The sequence below is a fragment of the Eptatretus burgeri genome, chromosome 13 (assembly GCF_056783735.1).
Source record: "Eptatretus burgeri isolate ZD-2024b chromosome 13, Ebu_testis_v1, whole genome shotgun sequence".
NCBI lineage: Eukaryota > Metazoa > Chordata > Myxini > Myxiniformes > Myxinidae > Eptatretus > Eptatretus burgeri.
In genome coordinates this window covers 79,506,404-79,533,940 of record NC_140973.1, presented here as the reverse complement: position 1 = coordinate 79,533,940, position 27,537 = coordinate 79,506,404, and the positions used below count along the sequence as shown (strand labels likewise).

At 45.5% G+C, this 27,537-nt stretch overlaps 1 protein-coding gene and 1 pseudogene across 1 annotated transcript; one reads left to right on the top strand and one right to left on the bottom strand.

Moving 5' to 3' along the window:
• Window positions 1-572: 572 nt before the first annotated feature.
• LOC147014885 (uncharacterized) lies at window positions 573-27,412 on the bottom strand. The gene is made up of 8 exons (XM_085853302.1): window positions 27,240-27,412; window positions 26,738-26,836; window positions 23,699-23,842; window positions 22,193-22,385; window positions 20,403-20,477; window positions 19,973-20,263; window positions 2,306-2,626; window positions 573-1,279 (listed from the first exon to the last, which is right to left on the bottom strand). The coding sequence occupies exons 1-8, from the start codon at window positions 27,243-27,245 to the stop codon at window positions 1,218-1,220; spliced, it is 1,191 nt and encodes a 396-aa protein (XP_085709428.1). The 5' UTR covers window positions 27,246-27,412; the 3' UTR covers window positions 573-1,217.
• On the top strand, window positions 4,395-8,088 carry LOC147014886 (uncharacterized; annotated as a pseudogene).
• Window positions 27,413-27,537: the final 125 nt, after the last annotated feature.

Below are 27,537 nucleotides of genomic sequence, written 5' to 3'. Positions count from 1 at the left end.
CGAAAGGAATGCACAAACACAGACCACACATTATCTTGGAATAAGACCCTCTTACAAACATCACCCATCTATACTGAGGCTTCAGACATCACATCCCTCATCCAAATGCCTCCAACATTCACAAAGCTGACCTATTTTGTTTCCTGTCACATTGGACTGGACATCCATTCCACAAATTATATTAGTGTTCAATGACCAAGGTACCTGCTCAAACGTTTTTGTTCATTTTTTTTTCACCAAATGGATTACTCAGTAGTATTACCATTGGTAATCAAGCATCCTTTGTCAATAAATAAATAAACTCCAAATTGATATCTCTAAAATGCCGAACAAAGCAGTGGCAGGAGAGAAAGGCATTAGAACATGGGAATGGATTGTAAAGGAAATGCAGCTGAATTGAATGGGGTTGGGGGTCGTGGTGGGTTTGGGATGGGGGTGGGGGTGGAGTTTAAAATGTTTGACATATAAAGCACCACAACAGAACCTTCTTGTCCCTCAAATACTTGCACCCTACTCACTATATTTCTTGGAAAGCACACCTTGAGGAAATCAAAATAAACTTTCAAACCACCTTTTTCGTTTTCAGATAAACTCACATTTATCAGAAAAGAGACGTGATTTAATGTTGTGATGCAACAAGGTCGAAAGGAAGCATATCTCACATTTACAAACAGTATCAGTAGAGAAAAAGTAACAAATTTTAATAGCCATGAAAATGGAACCTAACAGAACAGAAAATAACAAATATATTTTTGTTACTGCAACAGAAATGTGTTTGAGAAAAAAAAAAAATGAAAAGAGAAGACAATTTATCCTAAAAAAACGTAGAGATAAGCAGAAGATCAAAGCACTGGGATTTCAAATAAAAACCACCGTTAAAAGAACAAGTGGTTCCATTGTATCTCAAACACAAAGGGAAACAACACCATTTTGAAGAGAAGTACAGAAAAAGAACAAAAAACAAAATAAACCCTTCGTCATCGACACAACTTACAAGAGCAAGACGTTCCTCGAGCACACCCAACACAGAACTACAATTCCTCCTTTCCTTCCATTTGAAATAATCATTGGAAAGTTTACGGAAAGCCCTTGAGGCAGTGCCAAAGATGTATTCTGCACAAGTAGAAACAAGATACCAAAGGAGCAAACAGATATTCTACGAATCTTGTAGGATAAGCAACAAGCAATTCATATTGCACAATTACATCGCAAACATTTCAGTACCAGGGAGGCCTGACATAAGTGCTGTCACTCTTCACGGTCTGGTAGCTGTTACCTCCTGAGGAAGAAAAACAAGAGTGGTCGGGGGAGGAGTCAATGTCAGGAGGGGTAGGGGGAAGTGTCAATGTGTGACATTAAAATCTACAACTTTATTTTTAAAAGGACAAAATCAACTTTCAATGACAGTTCAACATGTTGAAAAAGTATAGATGGTGACTCATGGACGAGATATGGCTCAACTAAACCATCCTTAAAACAAACAAAACTGATGCCCACTCAGACACCAAAGACTACTGATGCATGGATTGCAAAGCAATCAACACAATGGGAAAGAACAGAGGAAAAGCACAGGAAGGGGTCATCATCCCAAAGAGTATGAGTGGATATTGAAGGGATCGATGTATTACAAGGAGGAATAAGAATGAGTTATGAGCAAACAGAAAAGAGAAAAAACAAAAAAGATAAATCGATACCTATAAAAAGCAAAATAAATCTCAATCTCTCGCACTCTCTGTGTGTATCTGTCTGTCTGTGTCTCTCTCTCTCTTTGTATGTGTTCTATGCACGGCCACATTTTTGAAGCTACAAACTCCATACTCAGGGTACAAATACAACTTTGTATGTGGGGGGTAACATACGCTACGTGGACGTGGCCTTATGTGAGGGGTGGGGGGGGGGAAGGGGTCAGGGTGTAAATTCTCGAAGTAAATGTATACCGTGTCGTGCCACCTGGTGGTGGTGACAGAGGGTATTACAAGTTTCAAATTTTGTTCGGCTACAAAGTGTTATTCACGTTTCTATTCCCACGCAACGCCGAGTAAATCTGCTAGGAGAAAATAATTAAAATAAGGAGGAAAAAAAAAAGAAAAAGGAAAATGAAAACAAAAGAAAACTTGGGAAGACTTTTAGTAAATCAAAAGGCTTCAGAAAGAGCAGGAAGTTTTCACACAAATAAACTTACAGTAAAGAATGAAAATGAAGCAAGGAAGGGATGAATCGATGAGTAATTCAACAATGTACGGTAAAAGTGTAACGGTTAATGTGCGATGAAGTGAGCGAAGAGCACACCGATCCGTGCACACACCAGTTAATGTGCCAGGGTGCTTAATCTCCAGGTGATTCACTACCACGGTGGAGTCGTTCCCCGACACTGTGAGTTTTGCTTTGCATTGACAACAGCGGACTTTCTGTTCTCCATCTTTGTTCCCACCGATGAGCTGAAAGTGTCTCCAAGCAGACTTCTGTTTCTCCTCTTGATGTTCAACCCACCAGTAGTCTCGCTCCTCGTAAAGTTTGTCAAGTTCGGAATGATAAGACCGAGAATAATAAGGAGATCGTTCCAACAAATCTCTCCTCGTGAGATCTTTGCTCCTCCAGCCACCCCGTTCCTCCATGTGCCCCAAGTCTATGGAGAATGTAAGGGCGAGAAAAATGGGGGGAGTGGTGGGGTAGAGATGGAAGTGGGATCAAGAAAAAAGGGAGAATGAAAAGATATTCAAAAACAGGTATTGAAAAGGGGATGGACGCAAGCAAACAACAACACCGCATGCACGCGCCCTCATTATTTTCACAGCGAACTCCCCGATCCTCCCTCAATCTCTGTAAATAAATAAAAAGGACAATTACTTTTACTCCACATTCATTAACGAAATTATTTATACCATACCTGTGTGTGTTGTTACCCAAAAGGTAAAAGCAGAGTATCTATTGTTCCATATGGTGCTATAAACAACACCAGAAGCGAGAAGATGATGGCAATTACAGAGAGATTTTCTTTCCAGTGGTAAACACTGCAAGAGTTGTTGTCTATTGAACTCAGTAGGCCTCACCATGATATCTCCTTGAACCGACTTTATATACCAAGCTGGTCTCCAAAGCCAGCCATAGATGGACTGGGAATTCTCCGTTGTTCCAGCTCATTCTTTGAAAATCAAAACTAAAAACAACCTAAATAGTGGGGCAACTTAGCTAAATATAGCATAACAATTGTGCATTTTGTGAGGAAAGCACCAAATTTGGCAGACTAGTAGCCTATCACATTATGAACAGATTTGGATATTGGGCCTTCTCAAATTCAGCCGCTGAAGCGTGGCAGCTATTTTTCAAAATGGCCGCCAGTGGTTACTGTTATGACACATATCTGCTTTACTGGAGAGGAATGCAGGTTGATAGTGAAAGTTTATTTACTAATAAAGGTCCAATAATGGTCAAAGAAAGTAACAATTTGATATGGTTGAGAAAAAAAAAAAGTTAAAGTGGACTAATTAGTCTTATTAAGACACAGATTCTGAATGAAAACCAATGATAAACATTCATAGCACTATTGACTTGGCACATGGTAGTAGAAGTGGTGTGCGTGCATATTGACCCGGGAATCGTGCACAGTTGAGTTGCCAGCTTACACTTGTAGAGAATTTATGGCTGGCAACTTCACTGTACAGAAGACGAAGAACGTGTTCTCTTCGATCCCAATCGACCAGGCACATGAAGAGAACAACGCATGCATCAAAGGAGATGGTGAAGCAGTCAGCCTCACTGATAACCCAAGTGCCATAGAAGAGTTCCAAGATGGCCGTCAACACTGGGGGAAGCGAGAGGACACACGGCATCACGACGAGACACCAAGTGTGCAAACCTCTTTCGCCAAGGATGTCCGTGCCCTTGTCAGCGTCATAGAAGAGCTTGGCAACCCCTTTGAGGAAGAGAGCATGGATCTGGTTGTCCTTGACACAAAGGAAATTGCAGGTCCTGCTGCAGTTGAGAATGTCAGGAATGTGAAGAAGATTGGCCAAGAGCAGTTCCAGGCTTTCACCAGAGAATGCCTGGTGGAAAGGACCAAGCCAATTGATGATGTAATTCGTCGGAACAAGCTGAAGGTGTTTAGCACTTCCACCCCGAGAAGTGTGAGCAAAGGGAAACAGCAGCTGGCCTCTCTCAGGAACGACGTGGCACTTTTCTCAAGGCTCTACATCGGTTGCCAGACGAGGGATGGAAACCTTGAAAAGTTCTTTCGTCATGAGAATCAAGCGTGTCCTCCAGCTTTCTCCGATGGAGAAAGTCTCCGTCTAGGTACAAAGAGTGATCTCCTCAAATGCTTTGAAGAGTTCTCCAATGCCTAATCAGATGCTCCTGATACCACCAGCCTAGTTCTTGATGGGGCAGTCATTGTCCAGATGCTGAAGCCTGTGGTAGCCAAGAACTTTGATGACTATGCCCAGGATGTCTTCATACCGTACCTGTCAACAAAGCTTCAGACTGTGTCACGCCTGGACCTGGTCTAGGACCGCAACGTTGCCGATTCACTGAAAGGCAGTGCAAGATCAAAGCGTGGAAAAGGAGTGCGTAGACGCGTGATTGGAGCAGCAGTTATACCTGGAAACTGGCAGAACTTTCTCCGAGTGGACACCAACAAGACCGAGCTGTTCAAGTTCTTATCAGAAGCTATCTTCAGGTGGTTTGACCAGGATGACAAGCAGCTGGTTATCACTGATGGAGAGGCAGTCCTGAGCAAAGCACCACTGCTCGACCTGACCTTGCTCACCCCATGCAGCCACAAAGAAGCTGACAGTTGAATGTTGTTGCATGCATCCCATGCAGCCAACCATGGTCACCACAAGATACTGATGAAGACAGTTGACACCGATGTTGTGGTGTTGGCTGTGTCAGTGGCCCAGGGACTGCAACCAGAAGATGAACTGTGGCTAGCATTTGGCACTGGGAAGAGTTTTCGGTACCTGGCAGCCCACGAAATAGCAGCTGGCCTAGGACCAGAGAAGGCACAAGCACTCCCAATGTTTCATGCTCTGACTGGGTGTGACACTGTATCTAGCTTTGCTGGACATGGTAAGAAGACTGCATGGACAATCTGGACCGTTCTGTCAGAACTTACAGACGCACTGCTGAAGCTATCCTCTGCACCAAGTGGCATACCAGACGATGTCACGCACACCATCGAGAGGTTCGTCATATTGCTCTATGACAGAACCAGCATGTGCAACGACATTGACAAGGACCGGAAGAAATTATTTGCGAAGAAGAACAACGTGCAGCTGATCCCACCAACCAAGGCAGCTCTGGAGGAGCATGTGAAGAGGGCGGCCTACCAAGGAGGCCATGTGTGGGGTCAAACACTGCTACCAACGCCAGAGCTGCCTCCTCCATCCAGCTGGGGCTGGGTCAAGAATGATGATGGGGTGTACGAGCCACACTGGACGAAGCTACCCAAAGCAGCCCACACCTGTTATCAGCTCGTATCGTGCAAGTGCAAGAAGAGCTGTCTGAAGCGTTGCAAGTGCAAAAAGGCCGCACTTGAATGCACAGCTATGTGTGTGTGTGTGTGTGTGTGTGTGTGTGTGTGTGTGTGTGTGTGTGTGTGTGTGTGTGTGTGTGTGTGTGTGTGTGTGTGTGTGTGTGTGTGTGTGTGTGTGTGTGTGTGAGGGAGAGTGCTCACAAAATTGAGAGAATATTAACAGAGCAGACTGTGTCACTGATTCAGAACATTTAAATCAGACATCCCTCGATAAATTTCTATGAGTGAGATGTCGGTATTCATATGAATGAGACGCAGCCCATGATTCGTTTGCAACCATGGACAACAACCACTGACTTTACATAAGCGATGTTGTTATTCATATCAATCAGACACAGCCCTTGATTCGTTTGCCACCATTCTCAACAACCAATTTCTATGAGTGAGATAGTCGTCCGGTACAATAAATAATTAGCAGCCATCTTGCAAAATGGCGGATATCTTTAAACTTGAGGTGGCTGCAGGTTATGTTTTTCTTAATTCAGCTTTTAATAAATGCTCAAACCAATGTTAGAGTGAAATTATAGTAACCACTGGCGGCCATTTTGAAAAATGGCTGCTACAGCCATCAGCGGCTGAATTTGAGATGGCCCAATTTCCAAATCTGTTCATAATATGTTCGGCTACTTGTGTGCCAAATTTGGTGCTTTCCTCACAAAATGCACAATTGTTATGCTAAGTTGCCCCACTAAAAGGGCTTGTTCCATTGCCAAATGAAGCATGCATATATGTCTATATGTCTCTCTCTCTCTCTCTCTCTCGGTTGTTGGTGAGTTCTGCGTGGGTGTGGCATCATGGCGGCTCTGTGAGCGAAGCTGTGAGTACTGTGTCGTGTTGGTGTTTTTCCTATCCCCTTTTCGCTCCCCTTGTGTCCTTGTAAGTGTTTGTGAAGCTTTCCCCTGCGTTTCCTTTCTTCGTTGAGACAGGAGAGAAAGAGAGCGCACACAGTAAATCCTAACTGACTGGAAGAGGCACCTTGTTGTCCCTCAATGGAAAGGGAAGGGTGATCGCCAAGACTGCAACAACTACCGAAGGGTGCGCTGCTCTCAGTGCTGGGCAAGGTCTTTGCTCGGATAATTCTTGATAGGGTTCGCCACCATCTGCTTGAGCACCAGCGTCCAGAGCAGTCAGGCTTTACACCAAATAGGTCAACGATTGATTGTATCCTTGCTCTTTGGGTCCTCACCGAATGCAGACGAGAGTTTCGGCAGGGGCTGCTTGCAGCTTATGTTGATCTCTGTAAAGCGTTCCATTCAGTGAATTGGGATGCACTCTGGAGGGATCTTGGTGTTTTGGGGTGCTACCAAAACTGATCGATCTGATATCTGAACTCTACTCTCGTACTGAGAGTGCTGTGAGATGTGGTGGTACCATCTCCGACTTATTTCCAGTTGTTATTGGAGTTCGTCAGGGGTGTGTACTGGCCTCCACATTTTTCAGCACTTGTTTGGACTGGATTCTAGGGAGGATGTCGGAGAGATCAAGCTGCGGTGCATCGTTTGGGAATGTCAAGATCTCGGACCTTGATTTCACAGATGATGCAGTCATCTTTGCGGAGACTTTAGATATCCTTTTGGGGGCCCTCGAGGTGCTGAATGAGGAGTCTGAGCCACTGGGATTATGAGTTTCCTGGGTCAAAACTAAGATCCAGGCTTTCAATGACATCTTGGATGCTGCTGTCCTGTTTGTGCCTGTTTGTGGTGAGGATGTTGAGGTCGTGGAGAGATTTATTTACCTTAGCAGTGCTATTCATATCTCTGCTGGCTGTGAGTCAGAGATCAATAGACGTCTGGGTCAGGCCTGGGGAGTCATGGATTCACTGGATAATGGGGTGTGGCGCTGCCGGTACCTATGTGGGAGGATGAAAGTCCGAGTCTTCAGGTCCTTGGTGCTTCCAGTGTTGCACTATGGATGCGAGACTTGGACTCTGACCAAGGATCTGAGACGGAGACTTAATTCCTTTGGTACCAGGTCTTTTCGGTGAATCCTTGGCTATCGCTGGCTGGACTTTGAGTCCAACGAGAGGTTGCTGAGAGAGACTCAAATTAGATTTGTTACCTGCATAGTCCGTGAGCATCAGCTGCGGCTGTATGGACATGTGGCTTGTTTTCCTGACGCTGATCCTGCTCACCAAATTCTCTCAGCGAGGGAGTCTCGTGAGTGGAGGAGGCCAATGGGCCGACCACGTGTCTCATGGTTGATCGGCATCTCAAGGAGATGGGGATGGGCCTGGCATCTGCCTGGGGGATGGCCAGATGGAGGCCCCTGGAGTACCGGCGAAAAGTGGAAGCAGCGGCGCACTGCTCTGGCACATGCTCCCATACCTGACCTGACCTGACAAGGGTTTTGTCACCGTTCACTCCCGAAGAAACAAGCGTCCCAACGTCAACGGTCATGATGTAATGGTGAGCGTTCCTAAAAAGCTAGCGCCGTCGAGCAAACTACACGGCTCTCATGTAGATACAACCAGCTCGCTCGCTGCTTTGGAAACGGAAAACAAATTTGCTGTTCTAGCTCTGGTGGATGTTGACAGTGCTTCTGATCATGTAACAGGATGAGCACGAGCATGAACAAGAGGGCGGTGTTGTGCCCCAATAAGTAGTTGTGACCACCTCAGTGGTTGCTGATGTCATGGACATTGAAAGTGAACCTATGTTGGTCCCTCTCTCTACCAAAAGCGTAGTGTCTGAGACATCTGGGTTCCAGCCAACTCCGGACATTAGGGAAGTGGAGCGTGTATGTTCTGCTTCGGTAAGAGCTTTCTCCCTCCCAGCAGAAATGGAAATGCCTGCTCCACCTATGGTGCATGGTTCAAGTTTGGATCACCAATCAGACTATGATTCTGATGGGGCCTCGCCGCTTGCTTCCGGTGATAGTACCAAAGTCTGGAATGATCCAGGCTTATTTCTGGAACCGGAGGGTGTTCCGACTGTGCCCCCCCCCCCAGGAGATCATAAAATTTTTACAGCACACCTTCCGTAAGAGACATGTTAAAATTCAAGATTCCTTTCCAGACCTGCACAGTTTGATCACCCCTGCAAAGCGGCTGCTCCTTCAGTCTGAGCAGTTTGGCATGACTGAGCCACAAATGTTTCGTCTCAAGAAATGGGTTTTGAAAGCAAGGAAACTATTGCATCCATAACCCAGCCAATTGACCAATGACTTTTTAAAAATTCCACACTGTGGCTTTCTCGGTAGCTAGTTTAAACATTAATGGAGGATGTTCGGATTTTCGCAAAGCTGAAGTTAAGGAGCTTGTATTGAAGAACCACATTGAATTTTTACTCTTACAGGAAACCAGATGTAGCTCCTCCTGTATAAGTGAATGGAAGAGAATGATGAAAGGAAGGTGGTTCTTCAGCAGCTTCGAGTGTCCCAGAGCTGGGGTAGCCATCTATTTACATCACTCTCTCTGTAATCCCATTGTTAATTTTAATGAAATTATTAAAGGATATTTAATCTCACTCACCTTTACTCTTAATGGTTTTGAACACACAATACTGAATGTCAAATGCACCCAGTGACAGTACGGATCAAACTTGTTTTTTCACACAGATAGAAACATCCCCCACACACTTAGATTTTAATGGATTTGTTTGTTTAGGAGGGGATTTTAACTACACGATGGATTCTACCATTGATCGCACTGGGAAAGAGCCTCACCCAGCGAGCATTAAGCCTCTGACTTGGACTTTGACAACCTTCTCCCTCATTGACATTTGGATAACTTGTAATCCATCCACACGACAATATACGTGGTATCGGTGTTTAGATGGCTGTCTGTCCCTCGCAAGGTTAGACCGTTTTTATATTGATAATGATTTTTTTTCAATATTGTGACCCACACTGGTATTGTCCCGAGTGGCTTCTCAGACCATCATATGGTCATACTTTGTATTCACTTACCAATTCGTAACCGAGGTGCTGCCTACTGGACCTTTAATGTAAGCCTCCTAGAGGATCATTTGTTCCTTGTCGCCTTTTGTGTTTTTTGGAGAACTTTACTCCAACGTAAACCCTCCTTTCCCCATCTTGTGCAATGGTGGGACAACGCCAAAGCACAGATAAGATCCTTCTGCCAGCAATTAGCTTATCAAACTCGACATGACTCTGCCCTTAAATCCCTGGTTGCCAGAGAAATACTATCTTTGCAATCCAACCTCTCAGCCTCTAATACCGAAAGGACCAACTTTTTGCTTACAAAGAAAAAAGCCCTTCTTGCTGGACTCTGTGCAAAGCAGGCCAGGGGAGCTCTCTGATCCATCTCTGAATGGAAAATCTGTATCACTTGGACACTTCCTCCAAGTTCTTCTTCGGACTGGAAGTTCGGTAAAAAACAAGGCAGCAGATAGCCTCACTAAAGACGAAGGAAGGAAGGAAGAATAACACACTGCCAAAAAGACATCAGAGTTTCACTCAAGGATTACTTCTCTGAACTCTACCAAGCCAAGAGCACTGATAATGAGATTATGGAATCCCTGACTTCTTCCCTACCCACCTTATCAGAATCCACACATCTACAACTAGACAAGGAAATAACTTTGGAGGAACTTCAGGCTGCCCTACATACTCTACCAAAAGGCAAAGCTTCTGGTCTGGAAGGAATGCCTGTAGAACTTTACAAAACCTTTTGGGACCTTCTGGGACCTGAGTTACTTGAAGCTCTGAGTGACGGTCTACGATCGAGTCTGTTGCCATAAAGCTGTCGCAGGGCTGTACTTGCCCTTGTCCCCCAAATAGGTGACTTTCAGCAACCGTGCAACTGGCGTCCTATATCATTGCTTTGCACAGATAATAAAATATTCTCAAAGGTTCTTACCAACCGGCTCAGTCCCGTGATTGGGAAAATTATACATCCTGATCAATCTTCCTGTGTTCCAAAAAGAACAATACACGACAGTATTTTTATTGTGCGAGACATGATTGATATCTGCACTCTTGAGGCAAAAAATGTTTGTTTGGTTTTTCTAGACCAGGAAAAAGCCTTTGACTGTCGATCACCTCTATCTTTTTTTTCTGTTTTACGAGGGTTTGCTTTTGGGCGAACTTTAATCTCTTACATACAGCTCCTGTATAAGAGCATTTTTAGTTTACTCAAAGTTAACAATATTTTATGTCAGCCTTTCCCAGCTAGTAGAGGTATTTGTCAAGGCTGCCCTTTATCCGGCCTTCTCTATTCCCTAGCAATTGAGCCTTTGCTCATTCGGTTGCGGGTACATCTTCATGGTTTTCTACCGCAACCAATGGTGAACCCAGTTAAAGTAATTGCCGATGCAGATGATCTTTGTGCGGTTATCCATTCAGATGCGGATGTCTCTGCCTTGGTCCACTGTGTCCATGAATTCAGTATGGCAAGCTCCACCAAAGTAAACTGGAAAAAGAGCAAAGCTCTCTATCTTGGTCCACAAAATGGCGCCACCCCTCCGACCCTGCCCAAGTAACTTGAATGGGCATGGGATGGAATTTTTTCATCTCGGCATCTTCCTTGGCACTCAAAATTTCGTTTAAAAAAACTGGGAATTTTTGATAAATGAAACTGAGAGACGGTTACTAAAATGGAAGGGACGACTTAGTCAAATCTCATATCGGGAGCGAACCCTTGTTAATAATAACCCTGCGGCGTCAATGCTTTGGCATATATTTATGGCACTTCAACCCCCAGATCTGATTCTTAAAAAAATACCCCCGTGTGGGGGTGACGGTCATCTCTATAATACCACAAGTTCTCAATGTTCAGTTATGACCGAAGACTACTGCGCAGTTCTACTGCGCAGCTCAAACTGTGCAGTTTGGTTAAAGATGATTCGGCATTTTGGCGCGCGCGCACGAAATTATATTTTGAAAATAAATGCCGACGTTTACATTTCGGGTTTTGAAACTTTTGCACCTTCGGCGGAAAATGTATAAACATAAAAGGCTAAAAATGTGTTTTATATTTATATTTCATTTCTCCTTCCTTCCTTCTTTGCGAATCGCATCGGCGTTTTTGGCCATCTTCGAGATCACGTGATAATCAAACGGGAAGGAAATTCAAAAATCTGTCAGGTTAGATACAAGATAATATTTTTTTACTATCATAATCAATAAACAGTTGCCAAATATCTTGTAGAATGGCAGACTAGATAAGTTTTGAAAATGGCGATTTTTATAACTTACGTGACCCCGTGACCTTGACCCTGACCTTAAACCCGGACAAAAGTTATATCGTTGTGTAACACTCATCGACCTCTACCCACATACTAAGTTTCATCAAGATCGGAAAGAAAAATTGACGGACGTACGGACGGACATTTGGTCCGGCTTTATTAGGTCATCTCGGTAGAGATGACCTAAAAACTACAATCCATTTTTATTGACTTATTTTGGGGGGAAAGCACTGGCTCCGGCCCGGTGTGCTGAGCCTGCCTATTGCCGAAGGAGGACAGGGGCTGTTTGCCATTACCAGCAAAGTGATGGCTTTTCACCTCCTTTCGTTGTGCAAGCTGCTATACAACAATGTTTATTGGAAAGCCTTCGCTCACTGCTTGCTTCAACAGGCAGGGAAACTCGGCTATGATCAGGATCTCTTTCTCATTGACACCAAGAAAGTTGATATCACATCAGTACCCCTGTTCTACAGAAGCATGCTGGAGGCATGGCAGGTAGTCACTATCCGCCATGATGACGGTAGCAACTCTCTCAAAATGTTTTTAAACGAGCCAATTCTTTGAAACCCTATTTTTAAAGGGGTTGATGGTGATCGCAATTTTATGAAAAATTGTATTGATGCTGGATACACCAAGGTTAAACATTTTAGAACTCCTTTTCCTTATAAGTGGAAGCCAGCTTCCGAGGTCGCTGTGGCCACTGGAATTAGGTCCATTCGAGTCATAGGAAGAATTTTCTCTGTAATTCTACGCTTTTTCAAGCAGTCCGGGTTAAAATGGACTCTTTCACTCCAACACCCATTTCCAGCACTTTTATTTTACTTCACTTTCAAGATTTTATCCATTTTAACTCGATGGAAAAATGTATTTTATTTTTTGTGTGTCAAAGCCCTTGTTCCTGAGAAACCTGCAGAACCACAATCACACTGGAAGAGGATACTCTGGGTTACTCCTTCCACTGCAATTCAATGGCTTGTTATGTATAAGGCACCCATTGCCAAGCACTCTGGAGACTTGCAGTGGTGGCTGGCGCATGAAATTTTACCCTGTAATGTTTTGTCTTATCACATATGTTCTAGTAACATGGAATTGTGTCGTTTCTGTGGTGCTATTAAAAACATTTTTCACATTTTTATTGAGTGCCTAAGGTTGCGCCGCCCCCCCTCCCCTTTTATGATTTTATCACATGTACTCCGAGGGCTAGGCCTTGTTTTTACACATTGTGTTTGCAGCTTCGGTTTTAGTATCTCTTACCGATGCAAAAGTGAGCGTCTTTAAGCAAATTATTTGTCTTCCGAGGCTAAACTCACTATAGACCTGTCAAGGAAGCGTAAAATGCAAAATACCGACAATCCTGATGATGATGTAGTTCATCTTTTTAAAGCTTTCGTCACATCACATTTGCACTTTGAATTTCAACTCAGTGATTTTACGTTTTTTAACAGAAGTGGTGTGTGAAGGAATCATTATGTAAACTTGTTGATGGAGTCTTCATGCGAGGTCCGCCTAAAAGTAACAGGACTGAGCCTGCTGTGTGCTCCACTTCCACAACTTGAATGAACGGGTTGCGTCACAGTCTTTCACAACATTCCAGCAATATATATGACTGTTGATGGTTGACTGCGCTCATTGTATGATTTTTTACAGGTCATGCTTTACACGTTGTCTCGTCTGAGTCATCGCGCTATGTGTCATGAGCAAAGAGCCAATCTGAAGTTTCTTGCCAAGCTTGGCAAAACATCGTCCGAACCATTCGCAATGCTGCAGCAAGTCTACGGGGAAGAAATGATGCCACGTACACATGCATTTGAATGGCACAAGAGGTTCAAAGAGGGAAGAGAGGAGGTTGAAGACGAACCACGGTCTTGAAGACCTTCAACAAGCAGAACGGAGGATAACATCGAGCATGTGAAGCAGATGGTACGCGCAGATCGTCGAGTCACGGTGCGGATGATTGCTGAGGAACTTTCCATCAACAAGGACACTGTCTGGAGCATCATCACTGAAGATCTTGAAATGCGCAAGGTGTGTGCAAAGATGGTCCCCACGCTGTTGTCCGAGGACCAGAAACAGCAAAGAGTCACTGTCTGTCAAGTCATAATCGAGTGCCTCGAGGACTATCCAGACCTGCTCGGGAGAGTCATTACTGGCGATGAATCTTGGATATTCGAATACGATCCCGAGACCAAACGGCAGAGTCATCAGTGGAAAAGTCCGGCATCACCAAGACCAAAGAAAGCAAGGATGTAGAAGTCGAAGGTCAAGGTGATGCTCATCGCGTTTTTTTGACATCAAGGGCATCGTCCACTTCGAGTTTCCACCACAGGTTCAAACAGTGAATCAATATGTGTACAAGGAGATCCTCCGGAGCCGCATGAGATCAGTCCAGGACAAGAGGAGGGATCTGTGGGAGAACAACGCCTGGGTACTCCACCATGACAACGCCCCTGCTCACAGTGCCCCGAGCATCCGACAGTTTTTGGTGGAGAGGAACATGCCAACTCTGGAGCAATCCCCGTATTCGCCAGACTTGGCCCCTTGTGATTTTTTCCTATTCCCCAAGCTCAAGGGGGGGACCCGATTAAGGGGACCCAATTTCCTGATGTGGAGGCCATCAAAAGGGCCGTGACGACGGAGCTCTGGATGATTCTAGAATAAGCCTTCCGGGGGTGCATCGAAGCGTGGAAGAAGAGGATGGACATGTGTGTGTGAGACTGGAGGGAAACTACTTTGAAGGGTACAAGCTGTGATTTCAATATATTTGTTGAAATAAAATTTCTGTGAAGTCAATCCCGTTACTTTTGAGATGGACCTCGTAATTAATTTATGATTTTGTCTTGTTTTTATGTATTACCTCTTTCCTCATTTTAACTTTGTACAATGTTTGTCTTTGGTTTCTGATTGTTATGCACAATTATTCCTGGAAATAGAGGAACAAAATGTCAAATGTCTCTCTCGCCCCCTGCTGGCTGTTTGTGAGTCGAGTGGAGTGTCATGGCGGCTGTGTGGTCTTGGTGAGCTGTGATCTGCCCCGTCTTTCCCCTTTCTATCACTTTTCACCTTTTTTCCCTTCTGTTTCTTCTACGCATCGTTTTCTGTGCCCCCACCCTCCCCTCTTCGTTCGACCGAGCGCTTCGGCCTTCCCTCGCGTCGTTGTCACCCCACCCCACCCATCTGTCCTTGCTATTTCGCTGTTTGCCTTTTCGGTTCAGCTCCACCCCCCTCCTCCTCTTCCTCCTCCTCCTCTCCCCTTTCCCCCGTTTTCTCTTTGCTTACTTTTTCCCAGAGATAGAAAGAGAATCCACAGCTTCATTGTGGATAGCTTTTAGTTGGCGGCCCATCCCGGCCCTTCAACTGATCGTTTTTCTTCACTGTAGCTGTGTTTATCCCTTTGAAAACCTGTATCGGCTTGTATTTAATTACTGCACGAGAGCAATCACCCCTCCTCCCCCTTCCTAAATATGACTTCATATTCCTGTTATGCGGCATTTGAAGCATAAATACGTAAACATGGCGTCGTCTTCGTTCCGCCAGACTATGTCAACGTCGAGGATCTCTTTATCGCTCCGAGAAACATAATCGGTATTGACAAAGTTTGTGTAGCCTCGCGAATGAAACAAACGTGTGGTTATCTTCGTATTGTCAGGTCAGGTCAGATTAGATCTCACTTGCCACAGGTACCATGTAAACCTGTACTAACCTGTTCCATGGTCAGGTTGTCAGCAACTAAACCGTCTCCCCCACCAAGTTTATTGGTGAGTTGGGTGTATGATATGGACACCCAGCAGGATGAAGAACAAACCCTGTCAAAGTGTGGAAGAGCTCTTTGTGAGCCAACAGCCATCCATATCGAGTGCCCAACTGTGTCCACAGACGTTCTCCTACAGTTGGGTTACTATGCATTAGGAAGTTGGTGGCAGGATTTGTACTCCGGCCACCGTAAAGCCGTTCATTCAGCAAAACATTTCAAAAGCATAAACAAAATCTGAAAACCCACTCCGTGGGAGAACCTCCTATGCAGCTTCCCTTCACAGGACAGCTCACCAGATGATGGGATTGGGGCAAAGCCTTTGGGAACCCCAATCTTTGATGATAGGAGGGAAACCATGGGGTAACTTTCCCAGGCCAGATTGCGGGAGGGTATGTCGGAGTGGTGCTGAGGTGTCATCCACCAGATGGTGGGCAAGGTGGGTTAACCTGAGGCAATCCCTTCGGGTGGGTGCCTGGAATGTCATCTCCCTAAGAGAGGATGATCACCTGAGTTCAAGCGTTTGGACATCGGTATTGCAGCACTCTCTGAGGTTCGGAGACCGGATTGCGGCGAGATCATGGTGGGTGGTTGCACCTATTGGTCTGGTCACTGATAGTTATCATACCGAAGGAGTTGCTGTCGCTGTGTCCGATAAGCTGACTTCAATGATAATTGAGGTAACACCGGTCAACGAGCGTATTATGAGACGAAGGATTCATCACTCCTTGGGTGTCATTTCCCTGGTCTCTGTATATGCTCCAACTGAGGCGAGTGATCTCACCGTGAAGGACACATTCTATGCCACGCTCGAGTCTGTGGTTGATCAGTGCCCCAGGCGAGATACCATCTAGTCTTGGGGGATTTCAATGCATCAACTGGAACCGATAGGGATGGTTATGAGACGTGTGTTGGTCCCCATGGGTCTGGAATTGTGAACCAGAATAGCACTAAGTTCCTTGACTTTGCAAGAAGTCATGGACCGAGGGTGGCGGGTTCATGATTTCAGCGCCCACAGGCTCATCGCTGGACTTGGTATTCCAATGCTGGCGGTGTGGCAAAGGAGATTGACCATGTGCTCATTGATGGTCGCTGGAGGATGATCCAGAACTGCAGGGTCTACCGGAGTGCTTAGTTCCTCATTACTGACCACCGGCTTGTTGTAGCAACTCTTAAGTTTCAGCTTCAATCCAGGAGGATGGTAACATCCCAACGTTGGCTGGATGTTGGCAAGCTCAAGGATGAGAGGGTAGCTGAGGAGTTTGTGAACAGGCTGAGTGGAGATTTGAGGGGTCTGGGTGCTTTGGGGGATCCTGAAGAGTTGTGGAGTGCCTTCAAGACCACCGTCCTTGATGTTGCCGATGGATGTCTTGGAACTCCCCGAAGGGCGAAGAAGAATTTTGTTTCTCAAGGGACACTGGATACCATTGCCCAGAGTCACAGGGCCAGGCTGAATGACAGAGCTGAGCTGAGCTGTTCAGGGAGCTGAGGCGTAAAACTGTACGTGCACGAAGGGTAGACGAGGAGGCCTATGTATGAGGAATCTGTGAGGGGGCAGAGCATCACCTGTGGTCGAGTGATTGTCGTCCTGCTTACAGGGGAATTTGCGCATTGCGTTCGTCCAAGCCTGCCCCTCGGCGTACTGCAGTTAGAGCAGAGGGCGGTAGGCTCTTGTCAGAGAAGTCCGAAGTGAAGGCCCGCTGGGCCGGTTATTTTGAGCAGCTGTACCAGGCTGATCCACCAACTGTCCACTTGAATGTCAGCGGTATTACAATCCCTATTACTGACCCTCCAATAAACTGTGGTCCACCTTCATTTGCGAAAACAGGCTGCAGTAAATCGGTTGAAATGGGGTAAAGCTCCAGGGATCTGTGGCATCCATGCTGAACTTCTCAATGCTGGTGGAAATGCTGCACTCGTGTCGTTGCATGCAGCTCTGTATTCTGCCTGGAACACAGGCATCATCCCGAGTGACTTAAAGAGGGGCCTTGTTGTCCCTCTCTGGAACGGGAAGGGTGATCGTCAAGACTGCAACAACTACTGAGGGGTGACACTGCTCTCAGTGCCGGGCAAGGTCTTTACTTGGATAATTATTGATAGAGTTCGCCACCATCTGTTTGAGCACCAGTGTCCGGAGCAGTCAGGCTTTACACCAAAGAGGTCAACGATTGACCATATCCTTGCTCTTCGGGGCCTCAATGAACGCAGACGAGAGTTTCTGCAGGGGCTGCTGCAGCCTATGTTGATCTCTGTAAAAAGTTTGATTCAGTGAATCGGGATGACTTCTGGAGGATTCTTGGCCTTCGTGGGGTGACACCAAAACTGATCGATATGATGTCTGAACTCTACTCTGGTACTGAGAGTGCTGTGAGATGTGGTGGTACCATCTCTGACTTATTTCCAGTTGTTACTGGAGTTAGTCAGGGGTGTGTACTGGCCCCCACACTTTTCAGCACCTGTATGGACCGCTGATATGGTGGAATTGAGTAAAAACCCAAGTCAAAGGTTTCTGTCAACAGTATCAGTTTTTCTAAACAAGGGCTGACCATGAAGTAATAAAATTATTACAGTTAGAGATTTTACAACTCCAACGGGTCATCGGACAAAATAATAGTAACATACAAAAAACCTTAACTGAGAATCAGTCCTTATTAAAGGAAATAACCGAGAGGAATGCACGTGATGCCTTAGTTCGGATGAGGGTGCGACACCTGAATGAGGCAGACGTACCAACCCAGTACTTATTTTCCTTAGAGAAACGTCTTTCCAGCGAGCAGCTTTCTCAGCTGCGATTGGTAGACGCATCTATTACATTTACACAATCAGCAATCAAACTTTTCGCAAAGGAATATTTTTCAAAAATATATTCAATGGAATAAATAAATCCTGTCAGTGTCGCCTCAATCTCCGTAGGCCTGCCTGTTGTGTGCAGATGGGCGTTCCCAACTGGAAAGACCCATGACCTTGGATGAACTTGGCACTGCCCTGCATGGCCTTGCCATTACATTGGGAAAGCACCTGGATTGAATGGACTTACAACCGAATTTTATCAGAAGTTTTGGCACTTATTGGGTCCAGAACTGATTAACACTTTGAACGCAAGCTGCCAGCTTGGAGAGCTACCTCGGAGTTGCTGACGGGCTCTTCTTACCCTCATCCCTAAAAAGGGAGACATGCTGAGTATTGAAAATTGGCGTCCTATCTCCCTGTTATATATGGACTATAAGATGTTCTCAAAAGCCCTGGCATCGCGACTTACTCCTCACCTATCCTCGTTGTTGAAGAAAGACCAATGTGACTGTGTCCCAAAACGTTCCATCTATGACATCTCCCTTGTGAAAGACATCTTTGAACTGTGCAAGTAAAACCCTTAAGATTTTGAACTTCTCCTTCATCAGGAGAAAGCCTTTGACCGTGTTGACCATCAGTACCTTTTTAAAGTTCTCGAGCAGTTTGGACTTGGTTCGACCTTCATCTCTTATATTAAAACACGATAAATAATATTACTAGTGTGCTTAAGATAAACAATGAACTTGTTACACCTTTGTCTGTTAACAAGGGAATTAGACAAGGTTGTCCTCTTTCTGGGTTACTTTTTGCTCACTTCATCAAACCCCTACTGGTTTCTTTGCGCTGTCGACTAACAGGGTTTAGTTTGTTCCATCTTGAATGACCCATCAAGGTACAGGCATACGCCGATGACGTATGTGTATTTGTGCAAGATATCAATGTCGTTCATTATTGTTTATCATTATTTGAAAAGGCTTCTTCAGCCAAAGTAAATTGGAATAAAACGGGTGCCCTTTGGCTCGGTCCGTTGTGTCACTTGGCACGAAGAGTTCCTGCTCCACACTGTCATCGGCCAACGATGGCGTGAAATACCTTGGAATGTTCTTAGGTAATAATACCACAGCAGCAAAGAATTGGGCTGGTCTACTGGAGTTTGTTGAGGGTAAACTGCAAAAATGGAAAGGTCTGATCACACAACTGTCACATTGTGGAAGGTTCTTGGTCATCACCACATTGGTTGCTTCTACCAGCCTTATGGCACAGGTTCTCCATGTTGCATCCTCCAGCGGAATTGCTTCACCAAGCTCCAGAAGTTCTTTGTGTCCTTTTTCTGGTACAGAAAACACTGGCTGCGACCTGAGGTCCTCAGTTTACCACTGACCGATGGAGGCCTCTGTCTCTCTCTCCTCTCTCCCCGCATGGTCTCTTTGCGCATCTCTCTCTCCGCACGTGTGTGTGTGTGTGTGTGTGTGTGTGTTTTTCTCACTCTCCTTTTTCCTTTTATTCATCACCTTGCTCAAGTCCAATTTTGGCCCCGCTGTTAATGTGTTGCCTTTTCATCCTGTAGCTCGCTCTTACATGAGCATTGATTTGTTTGAAAACAAACGAAAGAGAAACATGAACACTTACAAAAAAAATCACAAGTACACAAACAAACAGGGAAAAAGGGTCAAATAAATATGAATAAGTGTGTGCAAACTATTTGCATGATGGAATGAAAAATGTAAAAGCAAAAGGGGGTGGGAAGAAGAAGCTCACCTCCATAGGGTGCATAGCTGGACGATCCACGAGAGGTCGAGCTCCTCTCGGGCCGGAAATGGGAATCATGCGGGCTGTATCGCCCCATCTCATTCAAGGCCTTATTGTATGCGCGCTCGACCGGTGTTCGACTGTACGCAGAGCCCCCCCTGTCATCGTCGCGACGCATCATACCACTCAACCTCTCCAGCTGCCTCGGTTCCCGACCACGCTCTGCCCATTGCTCCCTGGGACGATTTCTGTCCAAGTTCCTGCTGAAATGAGGATCGTCCTGGCTTCTTCGTGGACGTTCTACAAAAGACGTGATAGGAGAGGAGGGAAATGGACAATTCCAAGAATGACAAAAATCTGAATCATGTGAGTAAATATTCAAAACCACATCCTTCAAAGGGATAAGGAAGTTATCTCCAGGCAATGCCACCCAACTCACCAATGTCGGTGTATCGTTGGTCCATAGCTCTCTGGGTCTCCACCTTGTTGGGACCGATCATGTGGCTTTTCTCCTCTGCACCCACACAACACAATCAAACTACTCCTGTAACTGAAGCATAACCTGAAAGTTGTCACAAGCACCAATACAATGATCACCACCGCATTAACCAATCACAATGCGGTTAGTTGCAGTTTGACAAATGCAGTGGGAATGTCAGTGGAATATATTATCTTCTGTTCAAGATATACTTTGTGGAACGTTGTTGGACCATGGTTTTTGTTGACCAGCAAGTGTCAATAGTCAAGGTGGAAAATCTTACACACACCGTCTTAGAGAGTTTGAAAAATAGAGGCAACACCCCTGGGCGCTTACTTGGTAGGATAACGATACTGAAGAGGAAGTCAAAGTGGGATGGAATCAGCAAAATGTATCAATGAACCAATATTATAGCAAATACCTATTTTGGGGGCCACCCCACCCCACCCCTGCAAATCCCCTTCGACCCCGATAGTTGATATAGCGTGAACAAACTTCGGTACATCACGGGTGATGAAGGTTGTGATCAAGTTTCATCAAAATTGTGTGTGTAGTTTTGGAGCAGAAAGCACATTCTTTTTGGGGGGGGGTTGGGGGGAAATACACCCTCACACCCCTGAGACCGCAATTTTTTTTTAATGCCGTGAACAAACTTTAGTACATACAGGGTGTTGAAGGTTGGGATGAAATTTCATCCAAATCGTGTGTGTGGTTTCAGAGAAGAAGTTGCAGGTGTTTGTGGACGGACAAACAGACGGACAGATGGACTGATGATGCGCCATCCCATAAGCTCCCCGGACTACGTTCCAGGTGAGCTAAAAATCGGGGCAATACCCCTGGGCGCTCACCTGGTAGAATAATGATACTGAGGAGGAAGCGAGTCAACATGGAGACGGAATCAGCAAAATGTACCGACCAATAAAGCAATGTTTTTACAAACAACTATACCTATTGTGGGGAGCAACCACCCCCCCCCCGGTAAGTGCCTATCGACCCCGATTATTTTCAATAGCATGAACAAGCTTCGGTCCATCACAGGTGATGAAGGTTGTGGTCAAGTTTCATTGAAATTGTGTGTGTAGTTTCTGAGAAGAAAGCAATGCATATTTTGGGGAGCAACCTCCCCGTAAACCCCCTTAGACCCCAATTCCTTTTCTTAAAGTCGTGAACAAACTTTAGTACATCACGGGTGGTAAAGGTGGTGGGTGAATTTCATCAAAATTGTGTGTGTCGTTTTTAAGAAAGCAAATACATATTTTGGGGGGAAACCCTTCGTACTCCCACTCAGGGCCCGATTTCTTTAATGCCGTGAATAAACTTTGGTACATTCAGGTTGACGAAGTATCCGGTAAAGTATGATCAAAATCGCATGTGTAGTTTCAGAGAAGAAGTTGCAAGTATTTGTGGACGGACAAAGGACGCGCCATCCCATAAGCTCCACAGAACTATGTTCCAGGTGAGCCAAAAATTGGCCAGGGGGTGAGGGAGGGGCAAAATAAATATACCATGGTATAACTAATGTCCAATAGTGAGTATTGGCAAAAGAAACAGCCAGCTTAATGTTCACACCACAGGATTGCATACTCCATGATAGTGTGCCAATTCATACAAAATAGTAATATTAAGGTTACATTACAAAAAGGTGATGCTGTACTCTGTAAGTGAGGGAAGGACGAAATCAAAGACTTCAATATCAAAATAAGTATGTCTGAAATTGATGAAAGGTGAAATCAATGGAGAGAATCACGTACGCACGATCTTGTCCACAACAGTGCTGTCCTCAAACTCGATGAACGCGAAGCCACGGTGTCTCCTTGTGACATAATCAAAAGGGATGTCAATATTCTTGATGATTCCATAGCGATCAAAGTACCTCCGCAGCTCCGGCTCAGAATTGTACTTATAAAGTCCCCCCACAAAAAGCCTCGTTACACTGTCAACATCCTACACAACCAGGGGAAACAGAAAAACACATTCATAAACAAACAGGACTCATCTTTACATGCTTCACTTCAAAGCTACAAATTCAGGAGAACGAGATCGCCACTGATCGGCAGGTTCTGCATCCGGACCTGAACCAAAATCGAATTGCCTTGTTCTTGTCACCTACACAACTCATCCACCTAGTTTTGTCATAAACCATTAACATTTTGAAATACCATGCCATATATCTTTTTTGGTCTCGTATCTCAATGGTGAAGAATCACTTAAAAAATTTCCAGTATCCAGATCTGGATCTTCACTAAAATCTAACGAATTTGTCCTCGTCAAACACCCAACCTGTCCATCAGTTTCATCTGAATCCATCCATAACGTTTTGAGACATCCTGCTCACAGACAGACAGACAGACAGACAGACAGACAGACAGGGGTGAAAACATAACCTCCGTCCACCTTTGGTGCCGCATAATTGCATATTCATGCCGATTAATATTTCAGAGAACGACGACACTCATAGGCTATGCTTTGCAGACCATCTTGGCTGCTTACCTGTCACTGTGTCTTAAAAATTCAATTATAATCGCATTTATACCTACTACTGGACCCGTAATTGGTGAAAAGAAAGAGAAAGAAGAGAAAAAAGGAGGAATAGAGTGTGAGTGGGAGAAACAAAGAGAGGAAGAAAGGGAGAGGAGGAGAGAGGGAGAGAGGGAGAATATCTGTCTTTCTTAATTACCTCCATCGCCGAAGGTGAACAGAGAGTTACGTTTTCACCCCTGTTTTTGTTTGTTTGTTTGTTTGTTTGTGAGCAGGATATCTCAAAGAGTTATGGATGGATTTGGCACGACTAACACGATTAACACGATTGCCATGACTGACCTCAAGATCTGATAAGATCTGATAGGATCACCACGATTAGTCCACGATTTCAATCGTGCCGCGCATCGTGATAGTGGGAACCTAGCATAACATGCAATTCCACACATTTTGTTGGAATTCGCTGCATCCTTCTGGGAATATTCCCGAAACACATTTCTTCACAAAGGGAAGTTCTTCAAGAGCAAAAAACCCAAACCACTCAATCAGATTACGACTCGCAGAGTGGGATCATACGATCACATGGGGGACTTGTGGTGGAAGAAACATCACATGGGGGACGTGTGTCATATAACGAGTTAGCACCAAGGTGATGTAGCAAGCACTGCAGTCTGAATCTTTAACAATGGACATTTAAGTTTTTGAAACATTGATTGCCCGAACACAGAAGCAGTGACCAACGCATACACACGTGTTTTGCGTAAATTGAAACACCGAACCTCAATTGAGACAGCACGTCGGACGTCGACAGATTGTTGGTTCAGGGTGTGTGGTACTGCTTTCATGATTTCATCCACCTCTTCCACAGAGCTCATGGTAACGTAACCTTGGTACTTCAAGTCACTTTCATCATCTATTATGACCTGCACGCACAAACACACTTCGCCTGCTTCACAAAGTATCATCGGCCTTCTAATCTTTAGCTTTATTAAACACAACGGTTTGAGAGCATAATTCCAGAGCAGATTGAAAAAAACAAAAAATTCAACGTAAGGGTCATGACGGGGGTGGGGGGGGGGCAGGGAGTTTCTTGGATAACCCCCCCCCCCCCGTACAATTTTGTGAATGACTCCACCTTGAGCAGACCATTGCACGACACTTTTGGGAGCAAAGATGCCGCGGCACCCATCTCCGCAGATCTGGATAAAACAAGTCGTCGGAAAGCTCCCTGGAACCAGCCTTTCGATGCGAGAAAGTCCCACACTCTCACTTTGTGACTTTGCTGTCCAACCTAGACTTGGATCTGTGAGCTATAATTTGTCACACTAAGATTTGATTGGAGTTCATTCTGAGCCATCAGAGCTCATTACATTACTTCATCCCATGTTTAACGGCATATGGCTCCCCACTCTGGACTCGTAATGCAACTTCCCATCTTATTCCCCCTGGAGTCCATCGAATTCACAGCTCTCGTTCGTTATTGGAATATTATCGGCAAGATTTACAGCCCCAAAGTCTGCTTCTTGCCCGTCACAGTCAAATTGATGGACTCTTCCGTTTTCTATTCCCTCACGTTGTGAGAGCAAACGTGAGGAGGTAGAAAACAGAAGAGTCCACTCACTTGCCTCGCTCCTTCTGCCCTCTCATCCGTCCTCCCGCAATCCGTCCATGTTCTTCCAGATCACCCTCCCCGGTTATTGGTTCACGAGTCAGTAAGGCCTCGGTCACATTTGCCACGGCGGCCGCGGGGTCTCCAAAATCTACGGCCACTAGCAATCCAACATCCAACAACGTAGTACGTCCACGGTCACACAATGTAGCAGTCACATATGTTTTTATTTTTCAGGGAGCTGCACGGCGTATTTAGAAATTGTGGAGACCGAAAACGTGGGTGTGCCGTACGGTCTTTGATTTGATGTCGCACGGTGAGCTTTGGGCGTTCCTGCGGCGGCCATAGAATTTTCAAGGCAGACGCAAGGTGCCCGCAATGCGACCGCAGTGGGACCGCAGGGGGACCCTAAGGCGAACGTGCGGCCAGACGGACGGTAACGAATAGGTTAATTTTTTTTTTTTTACCAGTTTTTTTTTTTCGTCTTGTCCAATTGCTACGGCGAACATAGAAATGAAAAAAGTTATAATTCCGCATTATAATTCCACGGCGACCTTATGGCCTGTAAAATATAGCCATACTGCGTAGAGCCACCCTGAGGCCACCTCAGAAACTCTGCGGCCGCTGCACATTTCTGTCAATTCAGAGGGCGTACGGCCGCCGTATCATCGCCGTAGAGCAAATGTGACTTAGGCCTTAGAAATTGTGGAGACCGAAAACGTGGGGTTGCTGTACGGTCTTCGATTTGATGTCGTACGGTGACCTTAAGGGGGCCCTGCGGTGGCCATAGAATTTTCAAGGCAGACGCAAGGTAGCCTCAATGTGCCCGCAAGGCGACCGCAGGGGGCCCCAAGGCGAACGTGCGGCCAGATGGGCGGTAACAAATGGGTTAATTTTTTTTATTTTTTTTTACCAGGTCTTTTGTTTCGGCTTGTCGAATTGCTACGGCGAATGTAGAAATGAAAAAAAGTTATAACTCCGCGTTATAATTCCACGGCGACCTTACGGCCTGTAAAATATAGCCAAACGGCGTGGGGCCACCCTGAGGCCACCGCAGAAACTCTGCGGCCACCGCACGTTTCTGTCAATTCAGAGGGCGTACGGCCGCCGTATAGCAAATGTGACTTAGGCTTTAGTGACCACTATATTCGTTATGGGTGTGTGTCTGTCTGTCTGTCCCGAACATTGCTCTATGGGTTTTGATCTGATCTTGATAAAATTAGGGTGGGAGGTTTATCCATGATCTTGTTGTGTTTTGTTGAGAATGCGCATGCTGCGCCCATTATGGGTGGAGCCACGCCCAAAAAACGTGTTTTTAGGGGGTAGCCGGTTTCAAGTTACATCTTCTCCGAGGGGGTTTGTCGAATCTGGCAGGAGTTTCGGTATTTGGTTAGCGCAATGGCACCTGCATAGCCCCACGGAGCTCGATTTTTCATTTTCGTCCCAAGGTCAAGGTCACAAGGTCACGAACTTAGAAAATGTCAAAAAAAACCCCCAATAAATTGGGCATCGAGCTCCTAGGATTTTCAACTGTTTCGAATGAAGGTTGGTATGCAAGTAGTGCTCTTCGAGTACGACGACTTTCATCGTTTACGTTTTTCCCGATTCCCGCCAGTTTGCCTGCGGCGTCCCCTCGAAGGTCAAAAAATAAAAAAGGCGAACCGTGTACATTGGTCGTGAACCATCGCAGTCTCCGGACTTGTATGCAGAGCACTCACTTCCATTCCTTCATCCCTCTATCCTCTCATCCTTTGAACAGACTCCAAGCATATATGTTGGATCATGCATTTCCCTGCAGTCTTTCGAAAGTGCTGCCCTCAGTCACCTCGTGCTTTCTTCCATACCCACCCTCGCCCTCCATTTCTGCCACTCGATCCACCTGTGTGCGATGGCTTTGTCTCCCGTTTCCCTTTTATCCTATACCTGATTGTCCGAGGGTGACTGACTGCACAACCATTTAACTCCTCCTCGAGATTGAGACTCGACGAATGTCTCTGCGAATGGTCAGAGTGAAAGACAATACAACGTTGAGGATAAGAGATGAGAAAGGGAAATGTGTGGCAGGTTTTGGAGGATGGGGGGGGGGTGTGGGGGTCTAAAGCATCACGATTTTTTGTACGTAATAAATAGATGACCACACGAAATTGAGGACACGAAATCAAAGTGTGCCACATGTTTGTACACACGTCCGAAGAGCTCGCACACTCACCGCACTGTTGGTAACTTTGCCGAATTGATTGAAATAACAGCGAAGCATCATACTGGTCGTTCCAGGTTCGAGTCCTTCAAGTAAGACTTTTCGCTGCTCCTAACAGGTGGTGACCAGAAGGGAAGGGGTTAGAGCGACACCGTCAACCGCTGGAATCGAGGAGAAGGCTGGAAGAGCCGACATGAACTTAAACTCGGACCTTAAAGTATAAAGTTAAAGTGTAAACTATAGACGGGATCGCCGTGGTACAAAGGAAGAGCCGTGTGAATACAAAAAGCGGGTGAGAAAGTCACTGGCACCACTTCGGGCCTTGTTCATGGTGATAGTGAGGCCTAGTCGGGGCCAACCGTGGAACCCTCGTTAAGGAGTGCACGGAGACGTCTGATAACAAAACTACTCATGCTCTTTTCAAGGATTCCACGCGTCGTGCGTTTCACAAACATCGGCATCACATTCAATTTCATTCCGCCGTCAACACTAAAAATCGTAACGATGTCTTTACCGCCATGGTGAGAGGTATCACGTGACGTACGACGATAACGTCATGTTTGACCGGTTACTTTTTTTCTCGTGGACTTGGTAGGATCATATTCTTCAGAATTATATCGAATGGTTCGGGCACCCGAAGACGGATATATATTTTTTTCCTCGTTCCAAAGTGAATGATCCTCTTTTGACCCATTACTCCCGTTTCCGGTTCCGGTTCCGGTGGCGGTGGCGGTGGCGGTGGAGGTGAAGGAGGCGGTGGAGGTGAAGGTGGTGGAAGTTTAACGAGGCTGTTATAAATATTATTATTTTTA

Coding starts and splice junctions, on each gene's coding strand:
- LOC147014885 (XM_085853302.1), bottom strand. Junction 20,478..22,192: donor TGTTGTGGACAAGATCGTGC/GTACGTGATTCT, acceptor GTGTGGGTGCAG/AGGAGAAAAGCCACATGATC. Junction 2,627..19,972: donor CAGCTATGCACCCTATGGAG/GTGAGCTTCTTC, acceptor CATTCTCCATAG/ACTTGGGGCACATGGAGGAA.